Below are 17,568 nucleotides of genomic sequence, written 5' to 3'. Positions count from 1 at the left end.
GAATGAAAGCTTTGCAACTTGCGTTGCTTGAGCTGTGAATGGCGATTTCTGTTTTTGTCTGACTGATGAAATCTTTTTTATGCTTTTGGGTTGTAGCTTGTTGGTGTCCGCTATATCTTGATCAAGTGTGGAATTTTCTTTCTTTTGCGGATCTGTTAAGCGGTCGGCGGGCGGGTAGATCCTAATAATATAAATACGGAACGTGATCTTGGAATGTTTCCGGGCATCCGTCGATCATCATATCCCTTGACAACTACATCCGTTGTCCACACATATATACACACACAAAAGAAAGGAGCCATGCGATACCCATATATTGTACTAGCCGCTATTATCTTCATCGTTTGCACCGTCAAGACAACGCTTGCTACCCTGTTAACACGTAGAGACACTATTATTCAAGGCTTTGATGCGCTAGTTCAGGAAGAATACAAGAACAAAGTACTTTCCATTTTACCATTTTTAGAAGATTTGTCTGTTGGCTCACACAAAAAGAAAACAATAGTTCGATATCCGGCAATCCACAAACATGCATCGTTTCGTCCCAAGACAACATGATGGAAACAGTCAAGCTAGCGCAAGTGCCGGTGGATACCAAGCAAGCAGCAGCTCCTCATCATCCGGCGGTGGTCATCAACAACAACAGTCAGGTCACGGTGGCCAAAAGAAATCCGTTTTCGCCAACAATCCCGCTGTGACTAGCGGCGCGCTGTTCTACCTTGCCCTGGCGGTTTCCGTAGTTCTCTGGTGCACTGGCTATGCACTAGATTTTGTCCTTGATCGCGACGAGAGAATGGTGGACCAGCTTCTTACCACCTCGATACCCGAAAAAGTTTGAAAAAGCAGCAGTGCCGCGGTAATACTACAATGTAAAAGTCATGTCCCTCCTTTTCGCTTCTATTCCTCATTCATACATGCATTATAAATATTCCACCTGTATCTCAATAAATCCTGTAATTATTACACCATACTTGCTTTTGACATTGGGTTTTGTGCACTTTTTCTAGACCTCGCAATCCATTTTTCTAACCAGGATGACAACGAAACTCCGAATAAGCGCTTAAACCAAAGTGACGTTTTGAGACCCGCGGCTTACCTTCAACTCTTTGTTTGAGAATGGAAGACGACCAAAGCGACGACGTGATTAAGCACAAGCACATTAGATGGCTTCCTCTTGAAGGTAATCCAGAGGTAAATGTCGAATACCTCTAGCAGGCGCCTGTGCTTCTCTATACTAACAGAGACATTGCAGGTGTGGAACAAAGTACGTGTCTAGTTTATGCAGCCGGATAACGTTGCATGCGAACTCACCGATCCTTTGACAAGATCGTACACGCCAACGGTGTAGACCCGTCATACAGCTACACGGATGTTTACGGTAAACTATACATGTAGAATAATTAGAGTGTGTGTATTTGATGGAAAAATTAACAATGCGTGTTTATCAATCAGGCTTTGAGCCAGAGCTGCTGGCCATGATTCCTCGTCCGGTGCGCGCCATCATATTCCTTTTCCCGCTTACGCCCAACTATGAAAAGTTTAAGGAGGAAGAAGAGGCCCGATTGACCAAGCTCGAGCAAAGCTTGAGTCCTGATGTGATATTCTTTGAGCAAACGGTCGAGAATGCGTGCGGCATGATTGCGCTTTTGCACTCGCTAGCAAACAATGAAGATATTGTTGGTAAGCAACATATAGGCAATGACAAGGAGGAGGAACACCTTCAACTGAAAGGTGAATCGAAAAAAAGGTCCCGGATTGTTCAAAAGGATAATTGAAGAAGCTCGAGATTTGTCACCTGAGGAACGAGCAGTAGTGTTAGAGAACTCTACAGAGTTAGCACAGATCCATCAGACATGCGCGCAAGACGGTCAAACTCACGTACCAGATATCAACGAGGATGTGGACCTGCACTTTATTACCTTTATCGTGGCTGATAACCACCTTTATGAACTGGATGGCCGCAAAGTATTCCCTATCAACCACGGAAAGTGTACAGACCTTGTAGAGGCAAGTGTGCTGGCTTCAAATGTATTCTCTTACAGTTGATTAACAGTATGCAAAGGGAGCTGCTAAAGTCATGAAGCAGTATATGGCACTCGACCCTGACCAGACTAACTACAGTGCTATAGCCCTCACAAAAACGCCCGAATAAACTCATATTTTACTTTTACTTTGACATAATTTTACGTGCCTCTTTCAAATTTGATATTGTATATCGAAACTTACGCAGTTGGCTATGCCGTCCAGGTCAGAGACGGCGTATGTGTCAGCTGCATCGATTGCAGGCGCGCCATCAGACGCGTCTGAAAATTCGTCGCCAGACGTGCCTGTCGCATTTTTTCAGGACACTTGTTCCAGCTTCTTCATTTTCTTCTCCTGCCCAGAATCATGGTTCGCGCTAAAAAGCAATCGACTCCAGAAGTGGAAAAACTAGTCTCAAAATTCTTCAAAGAAGGTACTGTACCCTTGTCCCAGTGCAATATCCTCTGTTTTATGCTGAGAGAAATCAGACATTGCCACAACCGCGCGCAAACGCGATGCCTCCATTTGGCGTAACGTGGAAGTTCCAGCATGCATTCAAATCAGACCCATTCTTGTACGTACACAAAAACCTGCTTTGAAAGACATATAACTTCAACTCTCCTTCTTTTTACCAGGAAAAGCTTCGTAACCTCAAACCTGTTGAAGAAGACAACAACGAAACTGAAGGAGACTTTTGGAAACTCTCTAGCATGGAAACGTAAGTCCATATCAAACTCGGCAAAGTGCGATGTAATGTCTAACCGCTGATCCAGTGAAGAGATCGAAACCGTGCGAAAGGAAAATGTCTTTAGCGAAGAAGTTACCGAAGCAGATATGGATATCATTCAAAAACGTGTCGCTCTTCAGCAGCGGCAATTTGCCGAATTTGAACGCAGAGACAAGGCTCGTAAATACAAAAAGATTAAGGGCATGTTTGATTACTTAACTACGGAAGAGATTGACGAAATGCTTGTTGACTGTGAAAACGACGAGGTAAAAGGAAATATTATCAGCAATTCAATCGATTCTTCTTGACCGCTTAAACGCGGCACTGCTAGGACGAAGTCATCGTTCGTTTGACACAGCCTGGATACGTGCTTGGCATCCGAAAGATTATTGCCACCAAGCATGCTCCAGAAGTCGAAACAAGACGTAAGCTAAAATGGATAACAAGCCTTAAGATGCATGGTTTCTAAATGAGCTTGTCTTGATAGACAATATGATGAGTGCCGAGCAACAAGCTGCATATGAGCAGTTGTTAAAGAAGCGTTCTGAAACACTGAAAAAGACTACCAATGATACCGCTAAAAAGTACGCACGGCGATCAACTTGACAACTTCGAAGACGTCTTTATCTCACATTCTAAATAGGCAATACCGTATGGGAGGACGTCTAGCTCTCGATGATGCACTCAAACAAGTGCAAGAAAACCAAGTTGACCCTGAAAAGGCCTTTGAAGGATGGTCTCAGGCCCGTATCCGTGCATATCAAATGATCGATCAAAATCCAAACAGCTACTATTACCGCTTCAACGCGCCTGGTGAAGTACAGCGCAAAGGACAGTGGTCGGAAGAAGAACGGAAACTATTCTTCAAACGTCTGGAGGAAGTGGGTGCTAACGGCCAGTGGGGCATTTTTGCCATGAAAATTCCAGGACGCGTTGGCTATCAATGCTCCAACTTTTATCGACTGCTAGTGGAAACTGGCGAAATTAATGATCCTAACTATGTGCTGGATGAGAAAGGAAAGGCACATTATCTCTTTGACAAGAAGACTGCCGACGGACAGGTGGAGAAAACTTTCAGAACACACAGCAAGCATGGCACCGGAAGAGCATCTGGCATCCCTTCCTCGTCAAGGTCTAGAAGTAGAGCATCGCCGGCAGTCGATAAAAAGAGTAAAAAGAGAAAGAGAAGAACTCGAAACTGGGACAGCGACGACGACGATTCAGACGACTATGAGGATTACAACGATGATTCTGGCACTTACACTATGAGCACAAGAACCACCCGACGTACGCGTTCACGATTGATGGAGACCGGAGAGGGTAGCAGCGGCAACAACGATGATACAAACCAAGAGGATGCAGACAGTGAAGAAATGGACGATAACCCGCTTCCTGGTTTCATTGACCCTATCACACTCGACGAAGTCGTGAAACCAGCAATATCCAAATATGGCCACGTGATGGGGTGAGTACAGAACAACCTTTATCTATCCAGCAATCAATGTTACTAAGCTGTTGATAAAAAACAGCTACGACAGCTGGGTGCGATGTCTTACAAACTGGGAAGGGAAGAAAAATATTTGCCCGTTAACAAAGAAGCCATTGACAAAACGTGATCTTGGTTAGTGCCAAACTGACATGCAACCATGCACGATGCAGCTCTCTAACTGTATACAAATATCGATAGTTATACTGACACATGAAAATATTGAGGAATACAGGTATTTATCATGAAATGCACGATTACTTGCATAGTGACTAACCTATATAATCATCAGGAGCAAAATCATCAACCTTTAAGTAGAAAGGTAGCACAAGCTCTTTGCTTTTTCCTTTTTTCTCTGTCGCTATCTCTCTCTTTTTTCTCATTCTCTCTCGCTTTCCCCCGTCATACGCATCCACACAGAAAAGAAAAAGGAAAGACTAACCTCTCTGTATCATTGAAATAAACCACATTGAGGTTGCCGAATACCAAAACAGCACTCGTGGAGCACCAACCTCTCTTCTTGCTTTAATCTAATGTCGATCGTGTCGCTGGAGAGGAATCCGCTCCTGTTACCGGAGATTGCCCGGCTTGTGTGCGATTTCATAGACGATCAAGATCTACTGAATGCGGCGTGCACCTGTAGGGTCTGGTTTGATGTAGCAACTCGACGGATATGGAAGACGCTTTGCCCACAATCGCATATGACCCTGCGTAAACTGAGAGGCACGCTGGAAGGTCGTTATGGCAGCAAACGCGGGGAAATATATTGCGATTATCGACATTTAGTATCGGCATTTCGATGGTGTCCTCGCGACAAGGAGATTACACCGTTTGAGCGTTCGTTTTTCCAAGTATTTTCGTTTCCGAAGCTTGTACGGCTAGAATTCTCTTATGCAGCGGCGCAGGATCATGCAGTGCAACAGATCATTGCAGCAAGTCCTCGTCTCCGACACGTCGACCTTTCCCATTGTTACTGCTTATCAACCGAGGCGATCCGACCGCTGCTCTTTATGGAGGCCAACCGGCTGCAGACGCTAGTCCTGTATGGCTGCGGCAAAATCGATCACGATGCACTCGCAGCCGTGATTGCGAGGCACAGACAAAGTTTGAGCTGTATCCGGCTTACCAACATTAACGGACGCATCATGGAAGCGATTCAAAGTTGCCCAAAACTGTCAGATCTCGGACTCGAACATTCCGATAGTCTCGATCATGATCACATTGTAAACTTTTTTCATGCGCTCAAGCAGCAGCAGAAAATACGTCTCACAAGGGTGCGCATGCGCGATGTCGCTAATCTCAGCGCAGCGCCAATGTACGACCTCGCTCTGGCCGCCGCGCATAGCTTGACGCACTTGGATATGAGCGAATGCAATTCTGTATCCGTGCAAGGCTTTGAACACATTGCACGGCAATGCACTTGTCTCGAAACCTTGCTGCTCGTGTACCAGTCATGCGTCACAGATGCAACTGTGCAGGTAGGTTGTTACTGGCATTGTTGTTATTGTCCACTGAAAAGGGATACTCTATCTCTCTCTTCAACGGTCTAACCAACTCATATACATCTAGTTGTTCCTATGCAATTGCTCCAAACTCAAGCATCTGGATGTATCCGGGTGCCGTCTGCTGACAGACAACGCGTTTCGGCCCCTCGTGGACGGCACAGTCGATCTTGATATGTGTGCTTTGGAGATGCTGAATGTCAGTGGGCTGGAACCTGATTTGTCACCAAGCATTGTTTTGCACCTCTTGAAACACTTGCCGCGGATCACGGAATTGTGTCTCGGTGTAGCATACGATCTCACAGTTGCACTGCGTTTACTCGATCAAGCCAACAATAATTCTAACGAGTCTCGTCATTTTTCCCTCGATATCAACAAATGTCATACCATACATAGCATATATCCAAAAAGGAACTTGAATATACAAAATATTGCTCTTTAAAATTTAAGACAACAACATTTGACTCTTTTTTTAATCCATGTCATCTGGATAACTTTGATATATCTACTAGACGCATCAGTAGGCCGATCGCCAGGTGTTTCAAATCATCTTCGCCGACAAGCTCCATGATCTCTGTGTGATTTTGCATCGAGTTAGCATTAGACAGGAAAAAGAATGTCACAACGATGTTCTTACCATCAAGCCAGCTTTTCAGAGCCGTCAATTCATGCATGTAATCGTCCAGCAGGATAGTTTCTTGGCCCTTGTAGCATACATTGAGCGCAACGTTGAAGCCCAAAAGTACAGCGCGGATAGTCGGTCGTGGCAATTTGGCGTATCGCAGAGGTAAAGCAAACTCGAAATATTCCTTGACGATCCGACGCTTATCGGGTATATTGGCTGTGGGAGTGGGAGATCGTCAATGTTGCAACACATTGGGGCAGGCAACTTAATACTATCTTCTTACTTGAGCATTGCATGATTACATTCAAGGTCATGATAAACCTCTCTGCCAGCATGTTATCCTGCGCCATCCATCTCCTAGATAGGAGAAGATAACATATCAGTATCAACAATTTCGAAGAATATGAACATGAGCCCGTACTTTAAAAGTCCTTGCGCGCCTTCCCACCATCCTACCAGTAGCGGGAAGAAAAAGACTGGACCTGCCAATCCGCTCAACTTGTTTGATCGCATCTGCTCACGTCGTTTTCGTTCAATTTCCATCTGACGTGAGAACACACGGACTTTGCCGACTCGCTGCTGCTGTTGAGGCTCAATGGACAGTTTTTCAAATTCGGTACTTGGGACATCTTGTGTAGGTTCCTTGAGAACAACGATATTAGAGCATGAACTGCTACAACAAAGCACAAGCCAGAAAGTTTAGTACCATCTCTTCTTTCCTCTCTTCGATGCCAGCCAGCTCGCGCACTGCAAATATGATGGATGATAGAATCAACTGCTTCGTTCCCGTCGGCGTATTCCGGTCGTAAAAGCTGTCAATAATATGCCTAAACAAGTTACGTTGATATCGAGCATAGATCTTTCGCATATCCCTGGCTTACCCTGTCACAGTCCGCGGTACTGCTACCATAAGAGCGGCCAGCGCATTTTGTCTTCTTTGATCTGCGTCCTTGATATCGTAAGAATTGTCAAATGAAATGAGACTATCAGCCAAAGGAATCGCAGCTTCCTCTGAGAGAACAGTTCAGTATATACATGTAGATCGCTTTTCAAAAGGGGAAAATCCTTACCAAGATCGTATCCAACCCCAGTTTTGCGACGAATGAGATTCTCGGCTGCGTTCAATGCGAGTTCCAACTTGACGGGATCTTCCCTGTCCTTCAAATAGGACATCAAATCAAGGACATATCTAGCAACAAGGAAGGTATGTAAGCCTGCGGCGACGGACGGCGTGTTAATAGAAATAACAACATACACAGGCTCCTTTAATCGCTTCTTTCGAGGTTTAGAACCGTCTCCGTATTTGCTATCCTCTGGATCAGATTCGTCTTCCATAGGATAAGGCTCAAGATCCGAATCTTCAGAGTCACTGTCGGATCCTAACAGTGATACAGGAATGAATAGACCATGCTCTTGTCGCCAACTTGGTGTTTACTTCCTACCAAGTTCTTCAACGTTTATCACCATATCTGGATCCAACGGTTTCTCTTCTTCTTCATCTTCGCTTGTTTCAACTTCCTCCACAACAGGCTCAGATTCGCCGTCCGGAAGCGTCGCTGCATATGAAAACAATAAGAATGGGTTTGCTAGTCAAGATAATAACGCTTTACCTTCCACCAGTGCATCCTGGATCTGGATCAATTTCTTCAATTCAAAGTATTGTTCATCCGTATCCGGATCCAAGAATCCAGTATTTAAACGTTTTTCTTCCTCATCGACTATAAAAGACATGCTTTCGGCAACAGACTTCCATCGATAAGAAGGCAAATTTTAGATAAAAGTGCGCGTATATGAAAGGAGTTCGCGTTACAACTTACTACACCAATTTTTGCTGAACTAGCGTCGCCGCTATCTAACCAAAGCTGGATACCCTGGAAGATCGGCGTTACACTTATGAGTTCTTGCAAACGGTCTTTGGACAGATACGCAATGCATAGCAGCAGTCCAGCGGTGATATCTAGTAGTGAATCATTAGTTTCAGTACACTTTAACAAGCGGAAATACGAAAAGAAGGAACAATAGGTTTACTTTGTTGTTCGTAATAGCTGCAGTGTGAGATGAAAAATGGCTCTATCCAATGATTACAGAGATTTTTTGAGAAGGTATAAATCATATTCTCGGCCGCAGCGGATAAGCTGTATCGTTCATCGCCGTCAAGTTTTTGAATGCCCAAAGCATGCAGCGCAGCCGTTATTGCTATTCGCATACTAGTCACGGTGGATGACAGCGATTTTGATAGTTTGAACAGAGCCAAAGACAGGAATTGGTCGACCCGTTGGCGTTTCTCACTAGTTACACTCGTACCAAAGAGAAAATTGGATAGGTCTACCGCTTTTCTTTTGATCTGCGGGGATAGGTTGCGATGTTCGATATTATTCAATTGTCCAGCAGTGTATTGCAGAGCCGCAGCTAGAATCTTGTCAGGACCTGCAGTCTTTTCAACGCATGTCCAGATAGAGAACCAGAGATTGGAGAGGGTATCGATTGATTTTGGTTGTTTGTGATATTGTGCGATAAGGATAGGATATATCGATTCCACACACTTGGCTACGTTTGTTTTGGATGAGTTGCCGCAGTCGGTGTAGGAGGATATTCAAGGTAATCTTACATGCGTATCCTTGTCGAGCTATCTTGGCCAAAAGTTCTCCGACAAAGTTGACCTGCTTTTGCAATAGCTTGCTTTCCTCCTCAACGCTCTTTATAATTTCTTGACATACTGATCGAGACAAGTTGGCATAATAATTTCTTCGATCCGCGTATATGTGAATATATACTACCCTGCGTAAAAAAGGTTATTATCCAGCTTACTTTTCGTAATACCAGTCTTCTTTGACACTTTGCTCGAACGCAAACGTGTTCGCCAAGCGTGCAGGAATAGAGCACAGCACTGAGCAAAAATATCTGATATCCATTGGCGGTTCGTGCATGTATAATCCAAAGAGCGGCTGCGAGGTGAGCCGTTTCAACAGATGGATATATATCGAGATGGCTTCAGGTGGTGCACCCCTTTCTGTGCCGATACATTCGAGTAGGACGGATAAACTGGTTTGCGCCATTGCGCATGTCAAGCTCTTGTTATTTATTGGTCGTTCTTTAGAGTAGCCGAGCACTGTAGTCTCGAGTGCTAACTGACGGGATGTATGGCTGCCAAACACTACGATCCAATCCGGTACCACGTGCCGTAAAAGTACATAGAGGTGGTGCTTCCACGCTGGGCTCCTGACCAACTCTTGACTGCTTGTACTTTGCGAATCGTTAAAGATCCATTGCAATGGTTCGTCAAGCACTGCTGTTACGGCGTCTAGACTCGGATTATTCTCTGCCTTGACGGCCTCGTCTAGCGATCGTAAATGTGTAATCTGATCGCGCATAAGAAATCAACAGTGTCTGGACGTAAGCGGACCTATCTCGCGATATATTCTCGAAAAAAGTGCTGAACAGTTTCGCGCTGTCTCAACTTATCCAAGGCGCTGACATGGAAGACGATGCACGGGAGCAGGAGATTCAGGTAGCAAATAAACGCTTGCAGAGCGACTAGCGAGAGAAAGGTTTTTAATGAAGCCCAAATCTTGAGCAGAATCTAAGGACGGCGATCTGGTACTCGGTGGAACAGATCGCGCAACACGAAGGTAAAGACAAATTCCTGTTCCCTTTTGTTTTGACATGTGTGTATATTGAACCACTACGACGATTTAGCCGATACCATTGGCAAGACCTTGACGCAGGACTTTGTTGCGTCCTTGGCGGATGTTGTCTACAAACAGATTGGTTTGTAGGTCGCACTGCATGAATCGGCAAGAAATTAATCAGTTCTACATAACATAGAATCCATGGCCACCGATCTAGAAGCTTTCGCAAAGTATGTGTTTATTACATGACAAGTCGAGATTCCACATAGCTTTAATCCATTCGGACAACAGACATAACAGCAAACGTTCTGTGATCAACGTTGAAGACGTAAAGGTAACCAGCTAAAGATGGAGTTTGATGTTTCACAAATCGCTGAATGATGGGATGCAGTTACTGGCTCGGCGCAACAATAGTCTGGTGAGAATAATTCAACAACGTACGATATGTCTGTCAAAATCTAAACCAGCATCTTCTTTTAGCACCAGCTTATTTGCGAAACCGCAGAGCAGATTTCTCGAGAACACGGTCGTGGAGGAGGAGATGGCAGAAGACGACGGCAGCAATAAAAGTACATACATTTTTTATTAACGATGCAGTGCATTGGGATTATCTGGGGGACTGCTGCTGCTTCCAGGATGCGGTAGCTGGTGCCTTATTTCGTCGGCGTGGGTACATCCGTGTGCGTTTGGATCGAGTCCAGGAAATAGTCCTGTTACGACTTCTGCGAGAGGCGATCTACTTCTATCAGAAGGAGGAGACGTGCCAAGTGTCTCGTTTGCTTGCTGTATAGAGTGAATTGCCGCCGGCTGCTGCTGCTGCGTCGTAATATCCGCTTCGTGTTGCTCTGACGTTTGCGAAATGCTGCGACATCGCTTGTCTTTAGCTTCCTGCACCGCATCCTTGACGAATCCTGCCACGTCCTTGACGTAGCCTACGACTCCAAGCTGCTCTGGAGATAAGCTGTGTTTTGAAAGATTGTGGGCGTGTCTGTCTTGCTCGCTTTGCATGTCTTGCCGTCGAATAACATGGGTATGCGAATACGGTTTTTGCTCTGGAGCTAGTGCCATCTGTACTGGCAGATGGTCAGGGATGGTGGTGTCTTGAATATCATCGTCTGGACTACGGCCCATAGGTTCAGCGGGCTGCATTTTTCTGTTTGAAAACAAGTGGGAAGAAAAAGAGAAATGAGCGGCTCGAATGATTGCAAAACCCATCATTACATCATGTTTCACTCCGAAGAACAATAATTCATGCGGACAATGCACTGTACTACTCAGCTTGGGCATTTGCGAGACAACAACAGAAGTTCTTTTTTACTGTGTTAAATAAAGCGAAGGTATGAATTATATAAATCGCATGGATAGTTGCGTAATAAATGGTATGTAAGGGTACTAAAATGGCTGGAAAAAGGAAATTTGTAGCTCGGTCTACTACAGCTAGCAGCAAATGATTGTCATGTCAATACAAAGTCGTGCATAGTGTTAAGTGGAAAAGGAATAATATTTACCTTCATTCTTTTACCATCCTTGACCCTTTCCAGACCATTCGTCCTTGCCTTTTGACCATTCGTCCTTGCCCTTTGACCATTCGTCCTTGCCCTTTGACCATTCGTCCTTGCCCTTTGACCATTCATCCTTGCCTTTGGTCCATTCCTCCTTCTTTTTGCCAGACCACTCCTCTTTGCTCTTTGTCCAGACTTTGGGAGCTTCTTCAGTGAAAAATGGTCTAAGGAACAGGTATTAGTTACTCTTACCGAGTATTAGCATTGCTCAAAGATTATACTTACACTGCGGCTAAACGATCATGGTGATGCGTTACAAAAATGAGGAGCATATGTATATTAGCAACTGTTTCTATGCATTTTCATCATCGCTTACTTGTACTTACTGGGTCTTTCAATGATCCATTCGGTCTTAGTGAAAGTGATGGTGTGGGAAGGATCGACGCGGATGGACTTGGGCCACTTGTCCCAGACCTTTGGTTCCTTCTTCACGGGCCAGGGATCCTTCTTCTTTTCCTCCCAAGAACCACCCCAGGATTCCTTCTTGCCCCAAGGGTCTTCCTTCTTGTCGTCCCAAGAGCCGCCCCAGGATTTCTTCTTGCCACCCCAGGGATCTTCTTCCTTGTCGCCCCAACCGCCTTTCTTGTCATCGTCCCACTTGTCTTTCTTGCCCCAGTCTTTGCCGTCGTCGTCGTCCTCCCACTTCTTCTTGCCCCATTCCTTGTCATCATCATCGTCGTCGTCCTCCCACTTGTCCTTCTTCTTGCCCCAGTCCTTGTCGTCATCGTCATCGTCGTCGTCCCACTTGTCTTTCTTCTTGCCCCAGTCCTTGTCATCATCGTCATCGTCGTCCCACTTGTCCTTCTTGCCCCATTCTTTATCGTCGTCGTCATCGTCGTCCCACTTCTTGTCGTCCTTGTCATCGTCCCAGCCGCCTTTCTTCTTGTGAAGGTCTTGGGATTGGTCCTTGGCAACTAGACGGATAGCAGCGGTGCCGGCTTCATAGGGACCAGTAGCCTTGATAGTGATCTTGTGCTCACCCTCTTCCAAGTCAAAAGTGCCCTTGCTGAAGCGTTCGTCTTCCAAGGCTTCTTCGGGAGTGGCAGCAAAAACTTCAGCGTCCTGAGCATCCTCAACTTCAGAGGTTTCGCCCAAGAGCTCGCCGTTGTCATACACTTGGAAGGTATCACCACGGTTCTTGTAGTCGGTAACCTGGATGCGGGCAGCTTGGTCCAAGTTGACAGTGAAGGTTTCTTGAGCCAAGACGTCGTTGCCGCTCCAGCGGAAGTTGCTGAACGAGTCGGTAAGCTCCAAGTCACCAGAGGTCTCTGGCTGCTCTTGCTGCTGTTCTCCAGCCTCTTCTTGGTAGCTGATAGGCTTCACATCGACGTTGTTGAAAGCAAGAGTGGTCTGCGCGAACAGGACAGCCACGGCTGCGGAGATGGTAAGGATGGTACGCATAACTCTTTGGAAAGGAACGTAAAAGAGTAAGAGAGAGATGCCGTTGCAAGTTTTACGACGCAAAGATCAAGTTATATACTGCCCATAATCCTTTGAAGAATGTCGTGCCCAAGTTTTTCTTTACATATTTTTACCCAGTCAAGTCTGAAAGACAGAGCACTGTTGCCTTCCATGCCTCCAAGGTCCAAATCGAAATTTTTTCTTTGACAAGGAACTTTTTACGCTCTTGTACCTTTCCATCAGAGTATATATGGCAGATCTAGACTGCTGCTCACAAATTCATCCGTGCAAATTACATCTAGACTACTCATTATCTTTTGACTAGCGGTTTGTGCGCAACGTTATTGTTTACGACAAATTAGAGAACGGCGTAAATAATTTAAGGTTGCTCCAGCGGTAGGCATAGCTACTTCTGTAACTTCCCTTAACTGTACCATATATAACATTTATTGATTTTCAGCGGCAATGAAATAAACATGGGCTCTGTATCGAAGGAGTATTAAACATGACAAGGTCGACTCTGTAATCCGTATGGTTGGGTTTACATTGCGATACTGTTATCCAAGGTTATTTGAGCACTCCTCGCATTGAATTACCTATTTCCCGACAAGCAATAATCCCTGGGCTGTGTCCTGTAACATAGGAGCTATTTACACTTTAAAGCACGATAGTTAATTCAGGATGAACCGCAACTACTCAATGAATTTTTGAGACCAAAGTGCTGATCCTAATTCAGCAACTCCCGAACCATCCTCGGCGAACCCTTTCTCTGAATGTTTGCAAAGGCCATTATTATCTCTGACAGATTCATGTATGTCCTTGGCAATTTACACGTGGATTACTTTAAAATGCTTAGAGTTCTTTTCTAGTCAATGAGCAGTTCGACGACGACGAAAGCCAGTGATCCTCGGCTGGCGCTTCCAAAGTACCCATCGGATCGGGTCAAACGTCGTTATACTGAACAAAAAGCGACGCTCAAGATCCCACCGTTCAAGGTAAAACTGGCTAGAGCTAGCTAGGGAAATAATGGTCGATCTCACTTTTTACTCTATAGCTCTCGATCTTGCAAGAGAAACGGGGCCACGTTGGAGTGATCGTGATGTCCAACTTGTCAAACGTTGTTACAAAGAATGAGATTGCAGTCTTCTTGTCACACTACGGCGACTGTGAAAGCATCAAGATTGCGAAATCCGAGGAAACAAACGAAGGTCTCGGTCTGGCACGAGTTGTGTTTTCAAAAAAGAACGGCCAGAATCCTGAGCGCGCTGCAAAGGAAGCTGTCAGGTTGGGAACAGGTCGAACTCTGTCCAACGTTCCGAACGTCGTTATCGAATGGGATCCATTAGGTACAGAAAGAATGAGAGATTATGTGAGACAACGAGCTAAAGGATGCATAGGCACCAAATGGAAACAACATTTAGAGCGACGGACGAAAGAATACAGCGAATCTAGAGAGGAGCTCTTTCGACAGAGAAGAAAGTCGTACGAGGAAGCTATGCGAGCACAGGCTGTCGCCAATCGAGAAGAAGGCGAAGTCATCGACGATATAGTGGAACCTGCAGCGACAGCTACGTCCCATACTGACGGTTCTGGAAAACACGAAAGATCTAGCTACGACAGATCATACGATCGTTACGACGATTATCGTCGTTACCCTGACGACTACAGATATCGAGAAAGTCGTTACTACGAACGTGAAGCTGGAAGATCCTCGTATTCTTCATCGCGCTATCCTCCGCCACCGCCACGTTACCGAGATTATGAGCCATCTCGTTCCAGGCACTCGTACCGGGATTACAGATACCACAGTCGCAGTCGCACGCCTCCAAGGCGTGACTCTCGAGGATACTACGACGATCGTCATTATCGACGATCATCCAGATCAAGAGATGAACCTAATTATCTGCATGAACATGAATGCGATCATGATCGGTATTATCGACATCGTGAGAGTTACCGCCACTCTACGCGCTCGTCATCTGCTAGCTATCGCCGCGATGATGTAGAGCGGTCGCAGCGCCACAGCTCGGTTTCCTCAACCTCGAGTTCCAGGCACACTCAGATTGTTGCCGATGGAGAATTGAAAAAGAGACCGGATCATATTGTACAGCTTGCTGCAACAGACAGGGATGCACATTCCTTTATTACCAGTGAAGAATCCCGGACATCCGATCTTGATGCATCCTCCTCATTCCGTCAATCCCAAAGTCAACCAGCTTCGTTGGCTGAAAGAGCAAAGAAACGCACATTTGATGAACTGTCAGCGGTTGTAATTAAAGACCTAAAAAGCAGAGTAATCGGACCTGCCTTGCATGATCGCAAGACGCGATACAGCAAAGGTTCTATCGAGAAACCAGAGATAAAACCAGCTGCCGCGCCAATCCTGGTAAGCACGAGCACCACCGACGACTTCACAAAGACTTCCAATGGACGTGTCGTGACGAGCAATCATCAGCTGCCAGATAACGAATCTAAATCTTTGAGTCAATTGCCTCGCATAAAGAAGAAGCAGTATCCGTCACACGAGGAACGAGGAGGATACGGCAATCAACTGTATGGACGACCTTACGGAGACGAGCGCTCAAACGTATCGGAAGGTGCGGCCAGTCGAACACCGTCAGTATTTAGCGATACAGAAGAAAAGCCGACTTCGTCGTCTTCTCTGTTGTACAGCAAGCAGCGTCCAAGACGTCTTCGTGATTATTTGGAGGAGCAAGAAAACCAAGTGGACATTGTCAACGTAGAATTGTTGCAGCAGATGAACCGCAAACAATATGTACAGCAGGGACACATGGAAACACAGCCTACTACTTCGTTGTCGTATGAAGATCAGGAGAGCGATGCATCGATGGAGAATGTGAAACCAGCGAGAAGGAATTTGAAGCGGACCGTCGTTTCATTTGACAGCGAATCCAGCAATGAAGAAGGAGAAATAGTAGCTGCTGGTCCCTCGCCTGCACCTCGTCGACAAAAGCGAAAACGCATCATACACGAATCGGATGTCAGCGAAGATGAGCAAGAAGAATACAACGAACGAGAGCCAGAAGATCAAGACAAGGAGCCGTTACCGCAACCAAGACGAATAGAAGAGGTCGTCAATGCCGAATCGCCAATGAAAACTGACTCCACTGCAATGCCAGAAAACGATAACGTGGAAGAGGAAAGAATTGAAGTGGAGGAGGAGGATATCCAAAAACCGCAGATTGATGAACAGGAACTTCAGGCGAAATATGAGCAGGCGTTGCTAGCGTCTGACGAATCTGATGACGAGGAGGAATTTGCCGACAACGAGCCGGACGATCTTCCAGATAACGTGCAGGCAGTTTACGAAGCGCCTGAACTTGATCCATTCCGTCAAGTGAAGGATGTGGAAGATTATCAGTTTCTACGCCTGGCCTTGCTCGAGAAGATCCACGCGGATGGTTTCAATGGTAAAATATCAATTTCAAATATGAAAGTGCAGCGAGTAACTCATTATATATATCTAGTGGTCCGACAAGAGCTCGAGTCCTTCAAGAACGACAGCTGCGCGCGATCACGCAAGTATACACCTATACCCGACTCTGAGAAAGCAGAGTATCTTCCGAAAAACAAGACGACATTCGATACCCCTACTACTAGCGCGGGTGGGCGCATGACATCCCGTACAACGCGTGTCAACAATCGACGGCTGCTGGTCGGCATGGATCTACAGAAACGAACTTACAGCGATTCGGATATTCTAAAGTTCAACCAGCTCAAGAGCCGAAAGAAGGAGTTACGGTTCGACAAGTCGCCTATTCACGACTGGGGATTGTTTGCAGAAGAGCGCATCGAAGCGAACGATCTCGTGATAGAGTATGTGGGCGAAGTTATCCGGCAACAGGTAGCGGAAGAACGCGAAAAGAAGTATGAGAAACAAGGCATTGGAAGCAGCTACCTGTTCCGAGTAGACGACGATACAGTGATCGATGCGACCAAGAAAGGGAACATTGCTCGATTTATCAACCATTGCTGTGCGCCCAACTGCAGCGCCAAGATTATCACTGTTGAAAAACAAAAGAAAATCGTCATCTACTCGAACAGAGTTATCATGCCTGGAGAAGAAATCACATACGACTACAAATTCCCGATTGAAGCTGACAAGATTCCGTGTCTGTGCGGCAGCAAGTACTGCAAGGGAACGTAAGTGATCTTTTGCTCGGGACACTGATTGTAAATATTTTGCTAACTCTGATGTTAGGCTCAATTAACAACAATTTTGTATATATAACTTTTGCTTCTTCTGTGATATAAATAAACTTGGCTAATTTATGCATACGCATGACGTGCTTTGAAAGCTTCCATTGCAGTTGCTTGTATTTAAACCAACAGAACATGGTCTTCAATGCGCCCTATCATTTTTATTGGTAGGATGCCCTTAGGATAGACAGGTGGTCAGCAGCAGAGTAAGGGTCAGCGACGACGAGGATGATAGCAAGTTTTGTTTGAATCGTTGCAAAATGATGTTGCTCCTTTCTTTATTTAAATATGTAGCTACAAGTGGGAAATGTGTGTGTTGGTGAGTTGGACAGTGTGTGTGAGGGGCACATTCAAGTTGGAATGGGGGTCTTGTTATTGTTGTTGTCTTCTGGG

General features: G+C 45.5%; 9 protein-coding genes across 9 annotated transcripts; 6 read left to right on the top strand and 3 right to left on the bottom strand.

The window, feature by feature from the left end:
• Window positions 1–300: 300 nt before the first annotated feature.
• On the top strand, window positions 301–838 carry VTP01DRAFT_4557 (uncharacterized protein; the record flags this gene model as incomplete). The annotated part of the gene is made up of 2 exons (XM_069383251.1): window positions 301–441; window positions 506–838. 2 exons carry the CDS (start codon window positions 301–303, stop codon window positions 836–838), a joined length of 474 nt encoding a protein of 157 aa, XP_069243971.1.
• Window positions 839–1,116: 278 nt separating this feature from the next.
• On the top strand, window positions 1,117–2,152 carry VTP01DRAFT_4556 (uncharacterized protein; the record flags this gene model as incomplete). The annotated part of the gene is made up of 6 exons (XM_069383250.1): window positions 1,117–1,191; window positions 1,253–1,264; window positions 1,327–1,378; window positions 1,453–1,680; window positions 1,748–2,001; window positions 2,063–2,152. 6 exons carry the CDS (start codon window positions 1,117–1,119, stop codon window positions 2,150–2,152), a joined length of 711 nt encoding a protein of 236 aa, XP_069243970.1.
• A 236-nt stretch (window positions 2,153–2,388) lies between these two features.
• Window positions 2,389–4,549, top strand: VTP01DRAFT_4555 (uncharacterized protein; the record flags this gene model as incomplete). The annotated part of the gene is made up of 10 exons (XM_069383249.1): window positions 2,389–2,455; window positions 2,511–2,596; window positions 2,658–2,740; window positions 2,796–3,015; window positions 3,081–3,174; window positions 3,237–3,333; window positions 3,393–4,214; window positions 4,279–4,370; window positions 4,437–4,470; window positions 4,528–4,549. 10 exons carry the CDS (start codon window positions 2,389–2,391, stop codon window positions 4,547–4,549), a joined length of 1,617 nt encoding a protein of 538 aa, XP_069243969.1.
• A 219-nt stretch (window positions 4,550–4,768) lies between these two features.
• Window positions 4,769–6,179, top strand: VTP01DRAFT_4554 (uncharacterized protein; the record flags this gene model as incomplete). Its single annotated transcript, XM_069383248.1, has 2 exons — window positions 4,769–5,713; window positions 5,805–6,179. 2 exons carry the CDS (start codon window positions 4,769–4,771, stop codon window positions 6,177–6,179), a joined length of 1,320 nt encoding a protein of 439 aa, XP_069243968.1.
• A 40-nt stretch (window positions 6,180–6,219) lies between these two features.
• On the bottom strand, window positions 6,220–9,733 carry VTP01DRAFT_4553 (uncharacterized protein; the record flags this gene model as incomplete). Its single annotated transcript, XM_069383247.1, has 14 exons — window positions 6,220–6,311; window positions 6,375–6,578; window positions 6,646–6,719; window positions 6,784–7,004; window positions 7,069–7,189; window positions 7,244–7,373; window positions 7,433–7,551; window positions 7,618–7,741; window positions 7,805–7,918; window positions 7,973–8,108; window positions 8,180–8,319; window positions 8,391–8,909; window positions 8,971–9,107; window positions 9,171–9,733. 14 exons carry the CDS (start codon window positions 9,731–9,733, stop codon window positions 6,220–6,222), a joined length of 2,694 nt encoding a protein of 897 aa, XP_069243967.1.
• Window positions 9,734–9,837: 104 nt separating this feature from the next.
• On the top strand, window positions 9,838–10,558 carry VTP01DRAFT_4552 (uncharacterized protein; the record flags this gene model as incomplete). The annotated part of the gene is made up of 7 exons (XM_069383246.1): window positions 9,838–9,870; window positions 9,940–9,991; window positions 10,059–10,130; window positions 10,188–10,221; window positions 10,283–10,325; window positions 10,383–10,409; window positions 10,472–10,558. The coding sequence occupies 7 exons, from the start codon at window positions 9,838–9,840 to the stop codon at window positions 10,556–10,558; spliced, it is 348 nt and encodes a 115-aa protein (XP_069243966.1).
• Window positions 10,559–10,576: 18 nt separating this feature from the next.
• Window positions 10,577–11,140, bottom strand: VTP01DRAFT_4551 (uncharacterized protein; the record flags this gene model as incomplete). Its single annotated transcript, XM_069383245.1, has 1 exon — window positions 10,577–11,140. The coding sequence occupies one exon, from the start codon at window positions 11,138–11,140 to the stop codon at window positions 10,577–10,579; it is 564 nt and encodes a 187-aa protein (XP_069243965.1).
• A 369-nt stretch (window positions 11,141–11,509) lies between these two features.
• Window positions 11,510–12,954, bottom strand: VTP01DRAFT_4550 (uncharacterized protein; the record flags this gene model as incomplete). The annotated part of the gene is made up of 3 exons (XM_069383244.1): window positions 11,510–11,717; window positions 11,779–11,785; window positions 11,880–12,954. 3 exons carry the CDS (start codon window positions 12,952–12,954, stop codon window positions 11,510–11,512), a joined length of 1,290 nt encoding a protein of 429 aa, XP_069243964.1.
• An 872-nt stretch (window positions 12,955–13,826) lies between these two features.
• On the top strand, window positions 13,827–17,186 carry VTP01DRAFT_4549 (uncharacterized protein; the record flags this gene model as incomplete). Its single annotated transcript, XM_069383242.1, has 5 exons — window positions 13,827–13,949; window positions 14,009–14,300; window positions 14,352–16,385; window positions 16,443–17,118; window positions 17,177–17,186. The coding sequence occupies 5 exons, from the start codon at window positions 13,827–13,829 to the stop codon at window positions 17,184–17,186; spliced, it is 3,135 nt and encodes a 1,044-aa protein (XP_069243963.1).
• Window positions 17,187–17,568: the final 382 nt, after the last annotated feature.

The sequence above is a fragment of the Rhizomucor pusillus genome, assembly GCF_041956525.1.
Source record: "Rhizomucor pusillus strain CBS 183.67 unplaced genomic scaffold VTP01scaffold_2, whole genome shotgun sequence".
Taxonomy (NCBI): Eukaryota; Fungi; Mucoromycota; class Mucoromycetes; order Mucorales; family Lichtheimiaceae; genus Rhizomucor; species Rhizomucor pusillus.
Note: the sequence above shows the minus strand (reverse complement) of the source record. Positions and strands in the feature narration are given on the sequence as shown.